The sequence below is a fragment of the Mesocricetus auratus genome, unplaced genomic scaffold, assembly GCF_017639785.1.
Source record: "Mesocricetus auratus isolate SY011 unplaced genomic scaffold, BCM_Maur_2.0 Super-Scaffold_100009, whole genome shotgun sequence".
NCBI classification, from domain to species: Eukaryota; Metazoa; Chordata; class Mammalia; order Rodentia; family Cricetidae; genus Mesocricetus; species Mesocricetus auratus.
Genome location: NW_024429193.1, coordinates 41,597,255 through 41,618,581, shown reverse-complemented (window position 1 = coordinate 41,618,581; position 21,327 = coordinate 41,597,255). Strand labels below are relative to the sequence as shown.

The window sequence follows — 21,327 nt, the reverse complement described above, 5'->3', positions numbered from 1 at the left end:
CGGGCGGGGGCGGGGCTTACGGAGGCAGGAGGCGGGACTGTGGAGGGCTGCAGACCGCCGAGGCAGCTGGGCGCCGGGGCTCACTAGCTTAGCTGGGGGGGGTCCTATCTCCTGAAGTCACCGAGGAGAGCCACAGCTGGCACTCTGCAGACTTGGCTGCCTGGGTTCAGGGCCTGCTGTCACCCACCCCGATCGCCCACCGCCAGCGTTTCCCGGATGCAGGGTAGCCCACGCCTGCCCTTTCTGCGTTAACACCCTCCGGACCTCAAATCCCCGTGGTGCTTGAGGCAGCACACAACACTGAAGAACCCAGGCAGCCACGTGCGCAGGATGCGCGACGATGGCTTCTCGAGGTCAACGCTAAAGGAGTGCACTCCACCCGCGGAAACCGCCACGCGGGACACGATCGTTGGGTGCCTTGCAAAAGAAACACTTAAAGGTATTGAAAGGAATTCTTTTAGAAAGCGGGCCATGGAGGCTATGGCTTCGTGCTGTTTCTCCCTCCGTCAATTGGTTGCAACCCTGAAGACAAACGCAAGCACAGGTCCCTTTAGGATGCCGGTCACCCCATTATGGTAGCTGTCACTATGGTTCATTTCTGGAAGTTCAGTCACAAGCTGGCTAGATGAGGAAATCTGGGGATAAGCCTTGCGGGCCTGGGTTGGGCAGAGGGACACACTCCAGCATCTTTCTGGGAAATTGTTTAGACAAGGTCACCTGGCCCGTCACGTGAATTATTAAAAGTTGTTACCTAGGAGAGGAAACCGAGAAAGAGGGTCTGGCTTTGGGAGATGGCTTGGAAACTACAAAACCGAGCTTCTTGGGAATGCCTTTTTGCCTAACAGGAAGTGGAGCGAGCGTCGCCCAAAGGGAAGGAGGGGTGGCCACTCGGGGGCTGTCCCCTGTTCCGAGTGCTCACTTGGCGGGCAGTGCATTTCTTAGGTTGTCAATTACACCAGCGGAGAGGGTTGGAAGCATGGTTTAAGAAAGGGGGTGGGAAAGAGGCAACCAAAGGAGACTCCCCTTCCGTTTCATGCTAACCAAGCTGCAAATAAATCTGCTGGCTCCACTGCAATCCTCTGCACTGGAGGTAAGGCGATTTTAAAATGCTCTTTTGTCGATTTTATTCGTGCATTTGGGATCTACGCCTGTTTTGTCCTCGTTCTTGGAACTTTGTGTGTAGGTTTATTCTGTAATTTGATCTTTGAAAGTGTATCTTGTAAATTTTTTTAAATGTTCATCTTTAAAATCTGCTGGAAAATGGCTTTACTCTATATATTGAGTTCTGGGAAAAGCATTTTTGTCTTTGCTTTTCTTTGATTACTTAATTTAAGCGAATATTTTCAATTAATAGCATTTACTTTTTAAAGGATACTTTTGTGTTTAGAATAGTCTTTGAATCTTATCCTACTACATTTCTGGGGAAGCACTAACCGGAAGCAGAGTAGGTAGTTTAAGGCTAAATATTTCCATTGCAATTGATTTTTTTTCCCTTCAAGACTGCTTTCTTTATGATAGTGGGAATGGTACCTAGAAATAATCAAATTTCAGCAACTGATTTCCGGCCTTCACATCAAGGTCAGCAGCAATTTGAGTCTGTGAGCTTTTTATTCTGCCTTGGGAAATAAATTCTGTGTTCTAGCTTGCCCTGCTGCAAATCTGAAATTGCTTATCTAGCTTAGAGAGAAACCCACATTACCCGTTACTGAATAGTTTTGAAATACATTAAAGAAATGTAATTTCAGCACCATCAGTTTCCAGAGACTCCTAGATTTAGCTCCCTCCCTCCAAGATAAAAGGTAGATACTCTCTTGGGGTTAGTCTGGTTTCTGAAGTAGCAGTGCTGCTTTGTATCCTTAGGCCCTGGGCAGCATAACGGCCAATTCAGCATTAAAGGAATTTTGTTTACAGTATAAAGCACAGAAAGACACTGTTTAAATCAGAGAAAGTTCTAGGGTAGAAATTGTTTCCACTGTGCCTCACTTCTTTTTTTTTTTTTAATTTCGACATCATATCTGTCCTGTGCATGTTATCCTATGTATGTTGTCATGTCAAAACTTGACTCTTTGATCCAGTGATCATTTAGTGAGTATCTAGTATGTATCAGGCTCTGTGTTGGGCATCAGGACTATAAAGGCAGATAAGGCAAAGTTCTTCACCTGAAACAGCTTTGTGAAGAGGGCAAGTTAATGTAAAGACAAGCAGAGGTTCCTGTGTTTTAGGATTGTATGGTGTTTAAGTTGTGTAAAAGAGATGAGTTGGGAACAGTGAACAGAGACAGCTGTCACTCAGTGAGTCCTTCTCTGTATGCTAACCCATTTCTTTTACCCCCACAATCTTTTTTTTCATAAAAAAAAGAAAAACATGAGTTGGGAGAAAAATATTTTTGATTCCTCAGCTGTTTTGGTGGTCAGTATTTAGCAAGGCTCCAATCAGATGAGATATTTGGGAAGTCTCCAGCCATAATTCCTAATTCCTCCCATGTATTACAAGATCAAACGGCTAGGGAAGGCTATAAAATAGGTGTGTACAGTAGTAAACATACTTTCATTAATCAATTTTTTCCTACTGTGAACTTTTAAATATTTGTTTATGTCATCAATTAGTTGCTTGTGCATACTGTATGCAGGACAGGGGCCTAAAAGCCCAGCTGTTTAGACATGTGGTTGAAGATTGAGAAATGAAAGCAGACAGGATTAAAGGACGGAAACTCCTCTTGTTCCAGGTTCTTTCCAAAAGCAGACAGCAAGAATGAGAAGGACGCATCTGTCAGCCTCAGTAATCTGGGCCGGCATTTATCTACAACCCTATTTTAGACCCATGGTTTATTAGATACTTCAGGTCAGTGTCCTGTGAACTGCTGGTGAGCAAAAGGAATTACAGTAGTGGCTGAGGGTAAAGATGCATGCAAGTCTAGGAATTGAATAGCGGTACAAATTATATACATGGCCCCTGGATGCACTGCATGATGTGTTTGCTCTGGTTTCAAGTGTGTCCGTCTTGGGTAGTTGGGATGATCTCTGTTTATTCTGTTTCTGGACCCTCCAGAGATCTACATAAGAAACATTGCAGCTGTTAGCATCAACCAACAGGAAAACACTATCTGCCTTATTCCTAAATGTAATGTTTAGAACATCGAATAGCAATTTTTAATTTAGAAGTCACTCAAAACATCACAGAAAATTCTTTGATATCTTTTAATAGAACCAAGAGAGAGCCCATTCCTGTGGAGAACTGAAGCCATAAGAATACTGCTGTGAAAAATTAGTAACACAATGAGGTGAGTAACAGACTGTTTCTTTAAAAAAATTTATATGGTAAAATACATAACAAAATATAGCATCTTAATCATTTTTGCAGTTCTGCAATCTTAAGTATTTTTATATTGTTGTATAACTAATCTCCAGAACTTTTTCATCTTGTAAAAATGAAACTTTATACCCTCTAAAAAGAAAAAAAAGCAACAACAACAAAAAACTCTAGCCTCGTAAAATAGTTGTCCTTTTTGTGTTTGTATTTGTTCCACACAGTTTAACATCCTTTTTGAGGCTGAATAATAAGTCCATTGTATATATAGACCACATTTCCCAAATCTATTCATCCATGGACACTTGGGTGACATTTTTTTTTTTGCTATTGTAAATATGTTATAACAATAGTGAAATACCACTCTCTTTGTCTAAGGTTATTTTTCTTTGGATTTTTGTTTTGCCTTGTTTTGTTGACACAGCTCCATTACCTGTATATATGAAATACCCTTGTAGTCTGGAATAAAGCTGAAAATAGCACCCCTGCAAAACGTGGGGAGAGTTACAGAGTTGCTCAAGTGTGAGTCGGGAGTTTGATTCTGGCCCACCACTCCATCTGTGATTCAGGAAATGCTTTTCCTGTTCTGCCCCAGGTGTCCCATCTACAAAATGTAGTGTGCCTACCTTATTTTTTTTCTCTCCAAAAATTAGAAGTGCTGTCAGTTGGAACTGTTTTATAACATGACGGGAGGAAAGCTCTGACAGCTTCCTTTGCTATGGCTAAGCTAAGTGAGTGTAGGAGCTATGTCTGCCTCGCTTTTCCCACAGTGCTGGGCACATGGTAAGAACCTAGAAATATTTGCTGGTAGGATAGAGCACCCTGGAATGTGTGACCTTGCCCCACTAGAGTGAGAAAGCTGACATGAATTGGTACTGTTTCTGTCTTAGGCTTAGTGTCTGAAAATACTTATAAGCCATAATTCATGTGCATGAATCTGTTTCTCTTCAGAAAGTGGCTTTGGAAGCTGCTAAAAACCAGTTGCAACTAGAAAGGAACGAGTTCCACCGGATATTCGAGGGATTTGTAGCCTAACAATCCCTCCCCCCTCCTCCTATTACTAAAACAGGTGGAAATTTGAAGGCAGAGGTTTTTGTCCCGCCTGGTCCTGCAGCCATTTAGCCCCAAATAAACACAGGGACACTATTATTAATTCTTAAGCTTTTTGGCTGATGGCTAGGACTTTTTAGTAGCTAGCTCTCTCTTAATTATTAACCCATTTCTATTAATCCATGTATTTTCGGGTCTTGGCTTACCCGAGAATTCCTGGACCTGTTACTCCTTTGGTGGCTACATGACTACTCTAGGCGGATTCTCCCTGCCTTCCTCTCCCTAGCCTTCTCCTGGTCTTGTGGCCCACCTATCTACCTGCCTGGCTACTGACCAATCAGTGTTTTATTCATCATCCAATTAGAGAAACATATACAGAAGGACGTCCCCCATCAGAAGTTCAACTGAAAAGCACTTGTGCCCTGAAATGGCAAAAGCAACAGATTTGCACGTGGACTTGACATTTTTTTGAACCAGTTCTCACAGGAAATTTGCCTTAGACTCTACTGCCTACAAATGATTTTCTATTTCTAGCTTTGTTCTTAGTGTCCATTGGTGCCTTGGACCCCCGTACAGTCTACAATGTTCCTCTTAGGGATAAGGCCACTCTTGATCCTCTTCTGGTATGCTTCCGTTGGACTGGTCATTTCCCAGCACATCATTATCAGCATAATCATCCATAATTAACTGACAATTCCAAGAGAAAGAATCAAGGCTAGGAAGATCCTTTATCTATGATAATTCACACCTGTGCACTTTGAAAGTTGAGAGGACCTCCTGGTGTGCCTCAGTGATAAATGGCTGGATTGAAGGAGGCAGGCTGTGCATTTAAAACAATTTACACATATCTATGTTTTATTTCCCCATAAATCTGTGATAATAAGTTCTAGTTATTGATAGTGGCTCCCTGGAGCTGTGTTGAGACTATGATGTCTTCAGCAGGAAAGGGAAGAAGGAGAACCCAAGACTGATGAGGCGCTTTTGGTATAGACAGGCAAGGGAAATCAGGACGGTAAATGGAAACACTGGCGTATCGTGACTGATGACCTGCTTTGGATGCTGCCCGTGCTACTGCCCCTAACTTGATTTATCCATAACAAAACGGCTTGGATGTAATGTAATCAGTGCAGAGATGATATTCTCACAGTTTGCACTGAGGAATGACCCGGCACATCTAGTCAGATGTGATGCTGTGTCTGTGGAGCCTCAAAAAATAATGCTTCGGTAACTCTGTTTCAGAACTCTAGTTGCAAAAATGCGGTAAAGACAGAATGAGGCCTTAGATGATGGTGTTTTAGATGGTTATCCGTGATCAAGTGTATCTGTGTGTCTGTGTACACTGTTACTGGAAAAGATGGTTCACTTTATCCCTAAGAGTCTATGACTTAGTTGATCAACATTCATTTTACTGTATGGTTGACTATTCATAAACATACACGATCATAAGGCACATCTATGACACTACATGACCTTTTTGTATCTTTTGTGAGCACATGTGTACCTATTTATGCCTTATGAAGTTTAGTATTAATGCAGAATAAATTTAAGTATTTTTAAATTAATTTTATTTAAATTAGACATAATCTTATTTTACATGCCAATCCCAGTTCCCTTTCCCTCCCATCCTTCTATTCCCCCCATCAACTCCCCATCCCACCCCTCATCCACTCCCCAGGGAGGGTGAGGTCTCCCATGGAGGATCTTCAAAGTCTGTCACATCATTTTGGGGGGGGCCTAGATACCCCCCCGTGTATCTAGGCTGAGAGAATATCCCTCCATAGGGATCCTTCCAAAGCCCATTCGTGCACTCAGGATAAATACTGATTCTACTGCCAGAGACCCCATAGACTGCCCAAGCCCTCCAGCTGACACCCATGTTCAGGGGGACTGGTTCGTTCTTACGCTGATTCCCCAGCTGTCAGTCTGGGGTCCATGAAGTATTTCTGATATGTTTAGACTAGCAAAAGTATTGTGTATGTGTCTGTATGTGTGTGTGTGTGTGTGTGTGTGTGTGTGTGTATTCCTGTCTTTTGAAGTTTTATTATTAACACAGAATAACTTTAAGTATTTTTGATGTGTTTAGACTTGCAAAACAAGTAACAGAAGAGTCTGATGGGCTCTCTGGGAGAAAGTGACAGAAAGAAAGATGGGCAGTGACATTTCTGAAGTAACAGTGGCAAGAACGGACTCCTGAATGTGGACAAAATCTACCCCGAGGCTGGGGAGGGAGACGGCTCAGTGGTGAAGAGCACTGGCCGCTTTTCCAGAGCGCCCAGGTTTGGTTTCCAGCACCCACATGACAGCAACAACCGTCCATAACTGCGTTTCCAAGAGATCTGATGTGCTTGTGGCCTCTGTGGGCACCAGGCAGAGGCCTGGTGGTGCATATACATGCAGGCAAACACTCACACACATAAAAATAAAAATAAGTAAATCTTTAAAAATATACTCTTCCTCTTCCTAAACTACCCTATAATATCTAAAAAAAAAATACCTCAGTGCAGTTTCTTAAAATTTTAATAGAAAAGCTCATTATTGGGCAATGAAGTCTAGAGTTTTGTCACTTTTAAGAGCCCAAACTAAATTTTAATTTGTCAACCTATTCATTGCTTTCTAGTTCATAGAAACAAACTAAATGGCAGGAAGATTCATTTTGGCTCATTGTTTGGGAGGATACAGTCCATCATGGCAGGGAAGACACGGCAGCTGGTGATGGCAGCTGGTGATTCCATGGCGGCTGGACCTTGCTGCTTGTTACACGGAGCCAGCCTGGAGGCAGCCTGGAGGCAGAAGGACTGCCCTTCAGTCACTCACTTAGTGAGGTGTCAGTTCTCAAAAGCTCCACGTCTCCCTACAGGGTGCTGCTACCCGAAATTGAAAAGGATGAGAGTATCTAACAGATGGTGGTTTCTTCCCAAGATAAACGGGTTTGTTCACCACAAGCTTCTGTATAAACTGGAATATTAATAGATATTTCAATTCAGAATAACCCCAGAAAGACTGGGGGATGGGGGTTGCAAATCAAAACAAAACCATCCAGAGACTTGGGGCATCTATTAGTCAAGTAGTTTGGCTGCATCTTGTAAATGTTTATGTATAGAAGGAAAGCCCAGTTTCTAAATTGACCTCACCCTCCCACCTTGGGGTGATTTATCTCCTGGCAGGCAAACACCCTTCCATGAGCATCTACAGTCTCTAATCAAAGCAAGTCTGTACCCTGGTATTGAAAGCAGAAAGGTGGTCTGTGTGACTCCTGCTTGAAGCTACATTAATGACTCTTTGATCATAATGATGGTGATACCCCAGTTCCTTTATGTAGGGAAAAGTTTCTTGGGTGCTGCTCTCTTAACTGAACCTAATTTACATTTGAATGTATTCTGTTAACATTTTAGGCATCTGTTGCAAAAGTTAGGAATTCCTAAGTCCATTCAACTATTAGGAATTACAGTCACTGAGTGGACTCAGTGACTTAGAGACTTCCTCAAAATATCGCCTCACAGCGGGACAGTGAGAGATGATTCTCACAAGTAAAAGCATCTGCTGAGAACCTTGTCAACCTGAGAGCAGTCCCCAGAACTCCCACGGGTGGAAGCAGAGAAATGACTCCCAGGAATTGTCCTCTCGCCTCCCCATGCATGTGACAAGGGCCACCCCCCCACACAAAATAAATAAATGTAATAAAAGAGATACATCCACTCTGGGAAAGACTCTGGAGACACAGCTGTAATACCTGGATCCAAGGTCTATCTCCATGCCTAGAGTTGACAGGAGCACACAGGATGGAGGGCAGTGAGGGAAAGTTGCAGAATGCAGGTGATATTTGAAAGACTTGTTCAGATGGCCTCTGTCAGGAGTCAGAGATCGGCTTGCTGTATGTTATCAGTCCCTTTGCCTCAGTTTGGACAGTGTCATTTGCATGCGATGTACCTGGCCAGAAGCTGCTAGGCAATTGGCAGCTGTCTCTTTCCGCTCTTGCATGTCTTGCCTGTCGGTAGAGGGAAGCCCCACGGTTTGAATCGACCTTTCCATTCCACCTTGGGAGGGTTTTATCGCCTGGCAGATGAAGGCCTTTTTCTGAGCATCTGTAGTCGATAATCATCCGTTTTTATGCAAGTACACATCCTGGAGAATGAGCCCAAAGAGAAACAGTCTGTGCTGTATTGGGCAGATCTCGCAGCAAAATGGCAGAATAGTTATCATTCTTCTACCATCTGTGGCGTCAAGATGAAAACAGCAGATCCGCAGTGTCTGGTGCCAAGCTGCTCACAGTGTTTCTACCTGACTAGCCAGAGGACTTTTTTTTTTGTTCCTGCTCTACTCTGGCATATTTGTTTACAGCTTCTCTCTGCATAATTATTGCAGTAGCCTCTAGAAAAGAATTCAGCAGTACTGCTTTTGGGGACTGTTGATAAGTAGTGTGTCTTGAGGAATTCAGATTTCCCTTTCTGTTTAAATACATACACGTATTTCTAATTCACACTTCGCTTACTGTGTATTGTTTACTTCCTTACTTTATCTTATATCTGCATTTAGAAAGTTTCCAATAATGGTCTTCCAGAAACCGCTTCCCTCAGACATTTAAACATTCCTCACATCATAGCGCAGCAATTCCACTGCTCAGCGTTTACCCAAGAGAAATGATAACAAATGTCTGCATGAACATTTGCTCCCAAATGTTCATTACAGCCGTATTGATAATAACCCAGATATGGAAACAGCCGTAGTGCTCACCCATTGATGAACAGATGAGCAAAACGTGAGATATCTGTATGATAGAGCATTATCTGGGAGTGAATGTAGAATGGGGGGGGGTCATGAAGAAGATGCTTCAGTACATTCAGTGCTTACAGTGCAAATGTAGGGGTCCCCAGAACCAATATAATTCCAGGCAGGCATGGCAGGCCCCCTAACCCGTGTGTTGACCTTTCAGAGGCAGAGACAGTGTCCCTGGGGCAACCTGGCTAGCTAGACTAGATGAATCTGCAGGTTCTTAGGAAGAGACATTGTCTCAGTTAATAAAGTGGATAGTGGTTGAGGAAGACAACCAATGTCAGCCTCTAGCTTCCACACACGTGTGCAAATGCACACGCACATCCCATGCATGTACATGCCAAAAAGAGATGCCTGTATCAGAGTATGCAGATTGAAAATACTTTTGCTAAGTAAAAGGAGTACGATACAAAAGCCATATATTATATAGTTCCATTCACAGAAATGTCTAGAATAGGCAAATTTGTTGAGACAAAGTACATGTGTAGTTTTCTGGGGCTGAGGAAGGATGAGATTAATGGAAATCAATGAGGGCACCAAAAGCGTTTTAAAAATAGGTAATGAACAAGGTTCTTGGCAAATTGCCTGCATTTTTAGCATTCAGGGTGCCGAGGTAGCAAGATTGAGAATTTGAGGCCAGCCTGGGTGACAGTCAAGATCCTACCTTAAAAACAAACAATAACAAAAATGTCATGATGTTTCCAAAACCCTGAGAACATTAAAAGAACATACTGAATCATACTCTTTAAATGGGTGCATTTTGTGGAATGTGTCATCTCATTGAAGCTACAAAAATGTTCTTTTACACAAGGAATCAATTTTTACATTTCTTGCCAGGTATTTTAGTGACAGCCATGCAAGGTGTACAGTCATGGACAATGCTGTCCAGCAAAGCTTGTCTTCGCTGAGTTGGCCTTAAAGACCTCTGAGATCCTCCTGTCCAACTCTGAGTTTACTTTGTCTTTGCAAGCAGGGAGCAAATATTGGGCCATCTTTGTCCAATATGATTGGGCATAACACATAGCAAATGGCTCACAGGTAGGTAGCCTTTCTTTGTCATGTTCAAGTGAATTTTATTAGGCAAATAAAATGGAGAGCAAGTCTTCTCCATTTTGAGCATAGCAATACCAGATAATACTGTGCTGTGGGTGCTGTCCTGCTCATTGTGATGTGTTCAACGGTACCCCTGATGCCTACTCTGCAGATAGCAATAGTACCTCCACTTCAGTCATGACAATTCAAAACGTCTCCAGACTTGGCCAGCTATTCCCTGGATGGTACAACCATCCCTGGATGAAAAACCTCTGGTATGGAGTAATAGTTTATTAAAATTACCCAAAGGGTGTGTTCTTTACCTATACAGAACTAAGATGTGAGCCCAGGTGCGTGTAGAATAATCACTGGGAGAACCATGGTTTGTCTGTTTCGTTTTATTTTTGAGACATGGAGAGAAGAAGGGCCTTTGCTGTGTTAGGGTGGCAGTTGCAGTGTTTATTAGGTAACGATTATCTGGTGTGGCTGTCGGATGAAGGGCAAAGTACATGGACTGAGAGCTGTCACCTGGGTATATTCCCAGCACTGGGGAGGCAGAAGCAGGTGGATCTCCTACTCCACACCCATTCTGGCCTAAAAGCAAGTTCAGACCAGCCAGGGCTGCACAGAGAAACTCAAAAGGAGAGGGGGAGAGGAGCTATGAAATCCGCTTTGGAGTGACAGAGTGTCAGTAAATTTACACAGACATGATTTTAAAACGGAAAAAAACAGCAAAGTCCAGGTTAAGAGCAAGGTCCAGCTTTACTTACTTCCTGGTTCCTCACCTCTTGCAGGTGTGTTCTTTTATGTCCCATTCAGAGCTTCAGATTAGGTGATAGATTACCTCTTTAGGAAAAAACAAAAGAGAGCCTTGAACTAGTCTCCAAAATGCATCAAGGTTGTTTACAATGGGCCTACAATAGAGTGTTCAACTTCGGCCACACTAAAAGTAGTGTGTCCTTTGTACTGCAGTTTAGAAAGTCCTTTCTCCCTTGCTCTTCATGCAAGTTAAGAAATTTGCATAGTTTAATTGAGGTGCATTATTTAATATATGCCAAATGAAATATTGATGATCTATCTCTAAAGACATAAATTATTTAGATCTCCTGAAACCTTTCTGATACAGGTAAAGTAGAGACTTAGAAGGTGTTGGAAGAGAAAGCTTGTGAAGGCACAGGGAATGAGCTCCAACTTAGAAGTATAAATGAAAGGGAAGCTTGTCACGCCAGAGTGTGTTTGACATTGTCAAAAGTTTACAATTATCTATAGTAATTCATCTCCATTCCTTTTTCTAGTCTAGACTGCCAGGTAGTTAGTGGGTAGAAACACTTCTAAGTTTTAGAATTTGCCATTTCTACTGAGCTCCATAGAATAGTACAAAGCTCTTAACCCTGGTGTCCTTTAATATAGTCAGTAAAGCCTTGCTTTACCCTGAGTATTTTTAAGTGGCTATGCAGAAATGAACATGTGTTTTATAAGACATGCCTTTAAATTCAGTGCTAGAAGGGTTTTCAAGCCTTGGAATCAAGATTGTTAAGTCCTACATCTTATCTTTGGTTGACTATCTCACCAAAGTGTTGTTTTAGTAAAAGACTCCGTGGGATGAAAATGTTGTGCTCCAAAGCCTTAGGTTACTGTTCATGAAAAATAATTACATGAAAGCTGAGGTTACTAATTTTATCCATATCTTAGAGTAAGACCATGATAGAGCGGAAACACAAAATTGCTTTTCTTGATAGAACTGCAGAAAATAGTTCAAGACCGACTACCCTTGAAAAATCTTCAAAAATGTAAGTAATACTACATTTCAAGTCTGGGCTGGAAAGGTGAGAGGTTTTGTGGCTTGTCCTTGTGAATAAACACTTCCCAAGGTGGGCATGATAGTGTATTCCTGTAATCAGAGAACCTAGGAGACTGAAGTAAGATGACTGTACATTCAGGGTCAGCCTGGGTTACAAAGAGAGAGACCCTATCTCATATAGTAAAGAGCTACGTTAAGCCGCAGGTGACTTAGCACACTGTCACATCAGGGAATGTGTGCCCTGAGTTTTGCTTTCTCAGAAGCTTAAAAGGAAGGTATGAAAGCGAGTCTATGTGCTTTTTCTCTGCTCTTGAACTGGAGGAATCTTTCTGCCATTATAAAACACACTTTAGGACGTGAAGGAAGGTCATGGGTGTGTGGTGACGATTTTAACACAATACTGCTGCAAGGTGTCTGATATACAGAAGAGAAGATTGCTTAGACTAGTCTAAGGGGTTGATCGTGGGACAATGGCCTGGCTGCACTTGCCTGAGTTCTACCACGGATGTGAAATGAAGACCTTAGATGTACTCCATGGGTAAACACTACTATACCTTTCCAAGAAGGTGGAAAGAAATGGCGTGTGCCACATAAAGGTAGTTTGGTATTAATAAGAGCAAATGTCCATGCTCTGTACTGATCCCATGCCTTAGCTGTGGGTTGATTTCCAGTGAGAAGTCCTAAGAGTGTCTTCATTTTTTAATCAGTATTGTGCAGTAAATGAGAGTGCCTGTTTAATAATGAGAGATTGTTTCTATAGGACAGAAAAGGGAATAGAGAATGGATCAAAGTCATCGGGAATAATGAACAGTTACAGTACAAGAGACTGAGGCTTGAGTTATCACAAGTTTGAGGTTAGTCTGCACTACATAATCCAAGGGCAGCTGGGGCTATCTCCCAAGACCCTGTCTCGAAACAAAAAACAGGTAATAATAATCTCATGTTGTTTTCTCTGTGTGTAAGGGATATAGGTGTGGGGTGGGGATGTAGGTGTGTGTGTGCATGTGTGCATGTTCACATATATATGGGAAAGGTAGAGGTCAACTTCTGGTGTTATGTCCCCAGGCTTCAGTTACCTTGACTGAGACAGGGTCTCTTGCTGGGATGTGATGCTCACACTAAGCTCTACTGGTTAGCCAGTAAGCACCAAGAATCTTCCTGCCTCTGGATTGCAAGTGTTTGCTGCCTCACCCAGCTTTTTACAGGCGTGCTAAGTGTCAAACTCCTATCCTCAAACTTACATGGCAAATCCTTCCCCCGCTGAGCTGTCTCTCCCAGACCCTCATATTCTTTCTGATGCTGAGAAATCTCTTTTGTTGACTTAAAGGTACTTTCATAATGTTGACCAGAAATTCCTAGTTGCTTTTTTTTTTCAATCTAGTCTCTTAGTGAATTTCTTCAGAGAGTCCTTTTCCCTAGTGCTGGCTTTTGTACTTGTGGAGTAGGTCCCCAAGTGCTGTGAGGCCAAAAGAAGAAGGCAGACAGATGCAGAATTTTTGGGGAACTTGACATGAAGTGTAGCACTAAATGGCAGATGTACCAGCCAGACCTCTTGAAGTGTGGGTCAGAAAAAAGTGTAGTTACAGGGTGTGACCGTTTTAATCTAGAATGTAATTGTTTTATCTTAAAAATTTTTTGTTATGTTTTTTGTTTTGTTTTCCATTTTCAGTGGGCGCGGGTTTCTCTGTGTAGCTTTGGAGCCTGTCTGGGAACTCTGTAGAAGAGGCTGGCCTTGAACTCATGGAGATCCACCTGCCTCTGCCTCCTGGCTGCTAGGATTAAAGATGTGGGCCACCACCACCCAGCTCTTAAAATAATATTAAAGACTCAGGCACACGCTTCCAGCAGAGTCTGATAGTAAGGCCTGGTGATTCCCGTGGTTTTATCTGTTTATGGTGTGCTGGGAAACTATGGTGGGAAGGCCAGCTTCCTACTCAGGGGTGGTCATGGAGGTTACGTCTGAAGATGGCTGCAGCTATGACTAGCTGAAGGCATACATTGACAAAATGGATATGAGACACAGTTGCCAAAATAAAACATAAGGACGTGTCTGAAAAGCTTAGTAGAGGTTTGTGGAATAATAAATCGTCTGGAATCAGAAGCAGGGCTAATTAAAAAACATCAGTGTTAGAGCAGGAGGCAGCAATCCTGGAAATGATAATGTGTGGAGCCAGGAAACCATTTGTAAGTCTGTAAAACCGACAGTAAGGTTTAACCTTTTTTCACATGTATATATTTGAGAAGTCGATTAGATTAAACTTTCTGACTCATGAATATCCAGGCTATCTTTATTGTTCTCCCCTGCTATTCCATGGCTGACTCTGGAAGACTGATTTATTTTTTGAGGTAGGGTCTTAGTGTGTATTATGTAGCCCAAGCTGGCCTGGAATTTGAAATCCCCCAGCCTTAGCCTCTTGAATCCTGGTATTGCACCATAGCTCGTGACCTGTGCTGTGGAAGAACAAGAGTCGTGTCCTGGTCACTGTTCTACTGCTGTAAAGAGACCCCATGGCTAAGGAAACTCTTAGAAAGAAGCATTTAATTGGGGGCTTGCTTACAGCTTCAGAGGGTTAGTCCATCATTATCACGGTGCAGAGACTTTGGTGGCAGGCAGACGGGTGTGGTGCTGGAGAAGCAGCTGAGAGCTCACGTCCTGATCTCTGTAGACAGCAGGCTGAGAGAAAGATGAATACGGAAAGTGGGGAGAGACAGAGACACTGGGCCAGAAGTCGACTTCTGAAACTCCCAGTGACACACACCCTAATCTTTCCAAACAGTTACCCCGCTGGGGACTAAACAGGCAACTATAAGAGACTGTAGGGGGAGGGGGGCCTAATTTCATTCAAACTATCACAAGCCCCTACACTTCAACCTACAGGTGAATTCAGGCAGAACAGCACAGCCCACAGTGACAAAATTTTCCTGATATAAAATTTAAAGTGTTTAATAGTCCTAGAAAAGCTATCAAATGAGAAGAAGGTGAAGGAAGAGTAGAGAGGAAGGAGAAGGAGGAAAAGCAGCCATAGCTGTTGTCTATATAATATCATATGTCAAGCTAGTCAGCATTCTAACGTGGAGGGGGGCGGGGTCGTGAGTTCCCAACCCTGAGACGCTATTGATGGTTGGTGCTTCTGGGTGGGAGAGAGACAGATTTTTCTTTCTTTCTTCGTCTTTTTGTAAGACTCCAGAGATGGACACAAATGTAGGAGCATGATTAGCACAAACTGGACACTGTGGGTTATTTTAAAAGACAAAATGAGGACAGGAAGGGATGAGAAAGTGGTGGTGGAACTGGGAAGAGCTGGGGAGAAGAGTGGAAAACGAGTATCATCAAAATTCATTGTACGGCATTCTCAAAGAGTTGATGTAAAAAAGAATAAAACACTGTAAGACCACACTTTTTAGAAATCCATTAGGCCAAACCACTTTATGAAAAGAATGGAGAGGTCAATTTAAATAAGAGGGTTCTGGTCTCTATTCCAGGTGTTGGCACATCTGCAAACTTCCTGGGAGAGTCATGGGGATCCCAGTGCTTCGATTCTCCCTGGGGGTCATCCTTGTGCTACTGGTGGTAGCTGGTGCTTTGACCAATTTGCTCCCCAACATCAAAGAAGACAAGATGCTCACTCTGCGCAGGGAAATCAAGCCCCAGAGCACGTCGGCCCTGGACTCTTTCACTCTCATCATGCAGACGTACAACAGAACGGACCTCTTACTGAGACTCTTGAATCATTACCAGGCAATACCAAACCTGCACAAAGTGATCGTGGTGTGGAACAACGTAGGAGAGAAGGGGCCGGAGGAATTATGGAACTCTCTGGGGCCTCACCCTGTCCCTGTCATCTTCAAACCACAAACAGCAAACAAAATGAGGAATCGGCTCCAGGTCTTCCCTGAACTGGAAACCAATGGTGAGTCAAAGCTGGGTTCAGAGTTGGAAAGGGCTCCTGTGGGTGGGTGAGTGGACTTCTGACTTTCATGTAAGTTATCATAAAAAGGCGCTTGCAACACTTGGAAGCAATTTCCACGAATCCACCAAGCAGCTTCCCGGTGGGGGAAATCACATACATCTTGTAATGATAACAAAGTGGGTAATGTTAAGATATTTTTAAGAGGTACGCTGTGTGGCATAGTACTTACAGAGTGTATATTGGTCACTAAGAAAAGGTTGTTAAGATGACTGTCTAGTTAGGGTTACTATTGCTGTGATAAAACACCATGACCTAATGTGACTTGGGGAGGAAAGGATTTATTTGGCTTATGCTTCCACGTCCCTGTTAATAATTGAAGAAATCATAACAGGAATTCAGACAGGACACGAACTTGGACGCAGGACCTAATACAGAGGCCATGGAGGGACACCGTTTACAACTTGCTTTTTTTATACAATTTGCTATTCCCTGGAACTGCCAACCCAGGGAATAGCACCATCCATAAATGGGCTGGACCCTCCCCTCTCAATGACCAATTAAGAAAATGCCCTATAGACCTGCCTACAGCCCAGTTTTATAGAAGCATTTTCTCAACTGAGGTTCCCTCCTCTCAAATGGCTACAATTTGTGTCAAGTTGACATACAGTCAGCCCGCACAGTTTATAATATATGTGTGTCACTTTCTTCTTCCCATGTGATTTTTCTTAGAGGACCCTTGACTTTGTGATCATTAGCTTCTGGGTTGATCAGCTATAACTGCATGATGATACTTCCCCCTCAGGCAGAATTTTCTTTTCCTACTAAACAAATCTCTTTAAGAATACATTTTTAATTTACTAACTGGGTTTGAAAATACTCCATTTGAATGGTCTGTATAGACTCAACTGTATCTTACTGATTTTTGCATTCATTTCCAAACTGTTCAATGTATTTTTTCCCTTTTCCATTGCAGCAGTATTAATGATAGATGATGACATACTCATTAGTTCCCAGGACCTTGCTTTTGGTTTCTCAGTCTGGCAGGTAATGTTGCTATATCTTTTATGACACCATATGGGTAAAGTCTTATCTATGCAATACCTAACCAGGGGCACTTAGTTTTTAACACAGAGGCAACTCAAACAGTATAGGCAGTGTCTAAAACTTAGCTGAGATTGTCATAGGGCAGTCAAGAGTTTCTGAACTTAAGATAGCATGAAAATTGGCTCAACATTTTGGTGTCATAGGAAGAAAAAAATGGAATTAGCTTCCCAAGAACAATGAAATGTTCCCAAGAACAATGAACATTGTTCTTCCCAAGTACAATGAAATGTACAGCCAAACTACAGTGTAGAGAAGTTTTCCTCAGACTATTTATATCTCAAATGGAAGATGTATTTGTGTATTAGCCATGTAAGAAACTTGTAATAAAAGAAAGCATTTATTGCCTCTACAAAACTGCATTCTAGTTGAGACCATGTTGATAAATTCTGAGGTAATAGTTGTGTGTGTGCCAGTGTGGTGGCAGGTGTTTGTTTTGGCTTGGTTTTTCCTAAATGCCAGCTTGAATGAGCAGGCATAAGTTGTTCTCTAGCTCTCCCTTTAAACATATACTGGTAATGGGAGCTAGAGAGATGGCTCAGCGGTTAAGAGCACTGACTGTTCTTCCAGAGGTCCTGAGTTCAATTCCTGGCAACCACATGGTGGCTCACATCCACCTTGAATGAGATCTGGTGCCCCCTGCTGGCACGCAGACTGTATACACAATAAATAAATAAATAAATAAAGATTTTTTAAAAAAAAACATATACTGGTAATAGCAGGGCTTTACAAGCTGCATTACAAATTACCTGAACTGAACTGTGTGCAGATCGTCTGACTAATACTGTGCTGTCCTAGATGGCTGGATTTGCAGTGAGCCCTCCCTAAGAGCTACATGGGATGTGAAGGGCAGACAGAGACTGTGCCCTGTCAGTACCAGCCTTCTAGAAGCTGCAGCTTTAATTTCATCCCTCACATATTGATTAATGAATTGTACTTTTTTCCTATATTACATTGTTTTCCTGCTATGTAAAGAAACTCTTCTTAGACAAAAAGTTCTAATATAATACTTCATCTATGGGATTTCTACTTAAGGGTTAAAAAAATCAATCTGCCCTAAATATAAAGATTGAATAAGGTGCAATGTAAACAATATAATAGTTAGAGTAATTTGAGTAGAAATATAAAGAAAAACAAATGGTGTTTTAAGTTTTATTCATAAAAGGTGTATTGTGTTTGCTTATGCTGCATTTGTTTAATTATGTAAAGATGTGTTGCTATTTTACATCATGATCAGCTTTTTTTATAGCAAACTTGGGAGGACTAGACTCCATGGCAACTAAAATTTGCTTAGTTCACTTGTTAGAATCAGAATATTTGTAAGGTAACACTTTTTCAGAGAGATTTTTGGTTATGATGGAATTTAAGCTGTAAACTTATCAGGAGACAAAGTTATGAGATTGTCTAGAGTTAGAAGAAATTAGGGTGTAAACATAAGGAAAATGTAGAAATAAGAAATAAGGAAAAGTTGATCAGTCACATCCTCTGTAATAAACACATTTTGTCTATGTCTGCTCTAAGGAAATGCCACATGTAATTGTTCTTTTCCTCCTACTCCTTTTCAGCAATTTCCTGATCAGATTGTAGGATTTGTACCTAGAAAACACATCTCTACTCCATCCGGTGTCTACAATTATGGAAATTTTGTACTGCAGGCACCAGGGGCGGGAAACGGTGACCAGTACTCCATGGTGCTCATTGGAGCCTCCTTCTTCAACAGCAAATACCTTGAACTCTTCCATAGGCAGCCTGCAGCCGTCCATGCGCTGATCGACGAGACGCAGAACTGTGATGATATTGCTATGAATTTCATCATCAGCAAGCACACAGGGAAGTCTTCGGGGATATTTGTGAAACCTGTAAACATGGCCCTTTTGGATAAAGAAACCAGTGGCCATTCTGGAATGTGGCATCGGGCAGAACATTTTCTGCAGAGATCTTACTGTATAAATAAGCTTGTTAATATCTACAACGGCATGCCCTTAAAATACTCCAACATTATGATTTCCCAGTTTGGTTTTCCATATTTCAACCACATAAGCAAAATATGAACAGGAAACAAACAAAAACAAACCCAAAACGCTACTAGGTTTTTGAGTGGCTTCTCCATGCTGTGCTTTTTTGTTTTTTAAGCAACACCATAAGTTTTGATCTAGTCCATAAGTCTCTACAATAGGAAAAAAAATACAAAAACATGCAGTACTTCTAGTATATAAAACATATGAACTTCAAAAGCCAAGAAGCCTGTCTTACCCAGATAGGCCTGTTCGTGAAGAGCTTTTGTCGAAGTTGTAACCTTTGCTCAAGATATTATTGTTTACATCTCCAGACTGCGTTCCAATTTGTTTGAGCCCTGGCATTTGCCTTAAGGACCTACAGCAAGCTGTTTCCAGGATCAGAGACTCAAAAGTGACCGTTTCCAGCTTTTCAGTGAAGGTTGATTGTTTTTATTTGAAGCCTGAAATGCTTCTTCAACTAATGCCTGCAGAATAGGGGAAAGCCATGTAAGGAGAGCTTAGTCCGAATCCCATTCGGAGAACCAGGAAAATTCCTGGTTGCCAGTGTCTTTATGGACCTTCTTACCAGAATTAATTTTGCCCAGCATGGTTTTAATGGAGCTGTCAGTGCTGGTAGTTTTGCTATTAAGCCTGTTGTGACTAGAAGGGTAAGTTTTCATGGCTGACAAGTGTCTAATTGTTTTGCTTGTTTTCTCTGTGAGCCTACACTGCATGGATCGCTAAAATGTGCAACCCATGTCTCTCATATGCAACCTATATACAGCTAGGGTGAAAGTGTTAGTTCAGTCTGTCACTGTGTGTGACCATGAGAATGTACATTATTTCTTACCTTTTACAGAATGTGTTTAATAAATAGTATAAAAGAACTTCTGAAAGAATGGTTAAGTAGAAGCTAGCAGAAATTAAAAACCTTAGTGTCAAAGATCTTTATTGTTACAGCATAGGTTTTCTTGTAAATATTTAATAACTGTCACACAAAAATGTTTGCATCCAGAAGCCTGGATTTTGTTGAGATTTTTTTTTAAGACCCAAGGCACTATTCATCATGATAAAATTTCAATTGCATAGTTGCAGGAATAAATAAATGAGTGAATGAATGAATGAATGAACTGAGCTATCATGTGAGAAGGTCAGGAATAAATAAATGAGTGAATGAATGAATGAATGAATGAACTGAGTTATCGTGTGAGAAGGCTGTGGGATCCCCACAGTTGTTTGCTGTAACTGGTACCATTACCCTCTCATTGTTGAGGGAACCAGTGTCTGTGTCCTGTCTGCTGTTTTATGGTTTGTCCTTGTTCACCACTACTGAAAAGGAATACTCCATCAGGCCTCTGCGTCACCTTTCTGCTCCTTATATAAGGCATACACATTTTAAAGGAGTGAAAATAGCAGAATGACACCTGATTTCCACAATAAGATCTTCCTGCTGTCAGTTCAATGTCAGTCTGTTAACAACAGAGTGTATATGTGTGTCTTAATGCAATCATATGTAATTTTTTTTCTTAAAATTGACCTCATTAAAAGCCATGTCAGTTATCTTTCTCCAAATTTGGCAGTATGTTTTTGCCTCTTGGTAGTCGACTATCAAATAAATAAACTTCAGCTCTTCAGATGTTAATAACTCAACAGGCTGTTTTTGTCGTGTCTTACATATTTCTCCATACTCTAAAATACTACTCACAATGAAATTGAAAAATTGATATATTCACCAGGATTAAGTTTCCTATTGAGAAAATATTTCCATTTTCGATTTCCTATTGGTGCTTTAAAATTTGTTTTGAACTGGACAATGGTGGCACATTGCCTTTAATCCCAGCACTTGGGAAGCAGAGGCAAGCTGATCTCTGTGAGTTGGAGGCCAGCCTGGTCTACAGAGTGAGTTCCAAGACAGGCTCCGAAGCCTGTCACAGAAAAAAAATTAAGTACAACATAGCATATAAATTATATCATGTCAAATATTATAGTCAACAAAAATACATTTTGGTCTATAGAAAAGAAGGACCCACACACACACACACACACACACACTCTCTGTGGCTAGCTTCTTATGACTGTCTTTCCATGAATACCTCTTACTCATGCCACACATGACCCACAATCATATGCAGAAGCTCAAAAACTACACCCACAAAACATTGTATGTAGCTCAGGAGTGAGACTGTAGGCTCTGCCTTTAGACTCTGAGCTCAAATCCTTGCTAGACATCTTATTATTTAACCAGTCCAGGCCCGTAGTTCTTAAATAATGCCTATATATCCTCAAAACTGGGAAGCTCAGAGTGGGTTAACATTCATGGTTATATTGGGAACTGGCTTTAAAGAATAAGCTGGTGTGC

At 41.7% G+C, this 21,327-nt stretch overlaps 1 protein-coding gene across 10 annotated transcripts; it reads left to right on the top strand.

Moving 5' to 3' along the window:
• Window positions 1–31: 31 nt before the first annotated feature.
• Window positions 32–20,618, top strand: Extl2 (exostosin like glycosyltransferase 2). Of its 10 annotated transcripts, none has more exons than XM_040751989.1 (7): window positions 32–439; window positions 1,046–1,090; window positions 3,205–3,280; window positions 12,720–12,885; window positions 15,443–15,870; window positions 16,844–16,914; window positions 18,537–20,618. In XM_040751989.1, exons 5-7 carry the CDS (start codon window positions 15,477–15,479, stop codon window positions 19,020–19,022), a joined length of 951 nt encoding a protein of 316 aa, XP_040607923.1. In that variant the 5' UTR covers window positions 32–439; window positions 1,046–1,090; window positions 3,205–3,280; window positions 12,720–12,885; window positions 15,443–15,476; the 3' UTR covers window positions 19,023–20,618. The 10 variants fall into 10 exon arrangements, with proteins under 10 accessions (XP_040607923.1, XP_040607920.1, XP_040607924.1 ...); XM_040751986.1 differs by lacking the exon at window positions 12,720–12,885 and adding an exon at window positions 2,726–2,841; XM_040751988.1 differs by lacking the exon at window positions 32–439 and adding an exon at window positions 11,898–11,948 and having other exon boundaries at window positions 678–1,090.
• Window positions 20,619–21,327: the final 709 nt, after the last annotated feature.

What these genes read in the sequence shown, in the direction of transcription:
- Extl2 (XM_013118408.3), top strand. An exon ending in CCCTGAACTGGAAACCAATG is followed by an intron (nt 15,871 to 16,843) that starts GTGAGTCAAAGC and finishes TTTCCATTGCAG; the next exon opens with CAGTATTAATGATAGATGAT. An exon ending in TTGGTTTCTCAGTCTGGCAG is followed by an intron (nt 16,915 to 18,536) that starts GTAATGTTGCTA and finishes ACTCCTTTTCAG; the next exon opens with CAATTTCCTGATCAGATTGT.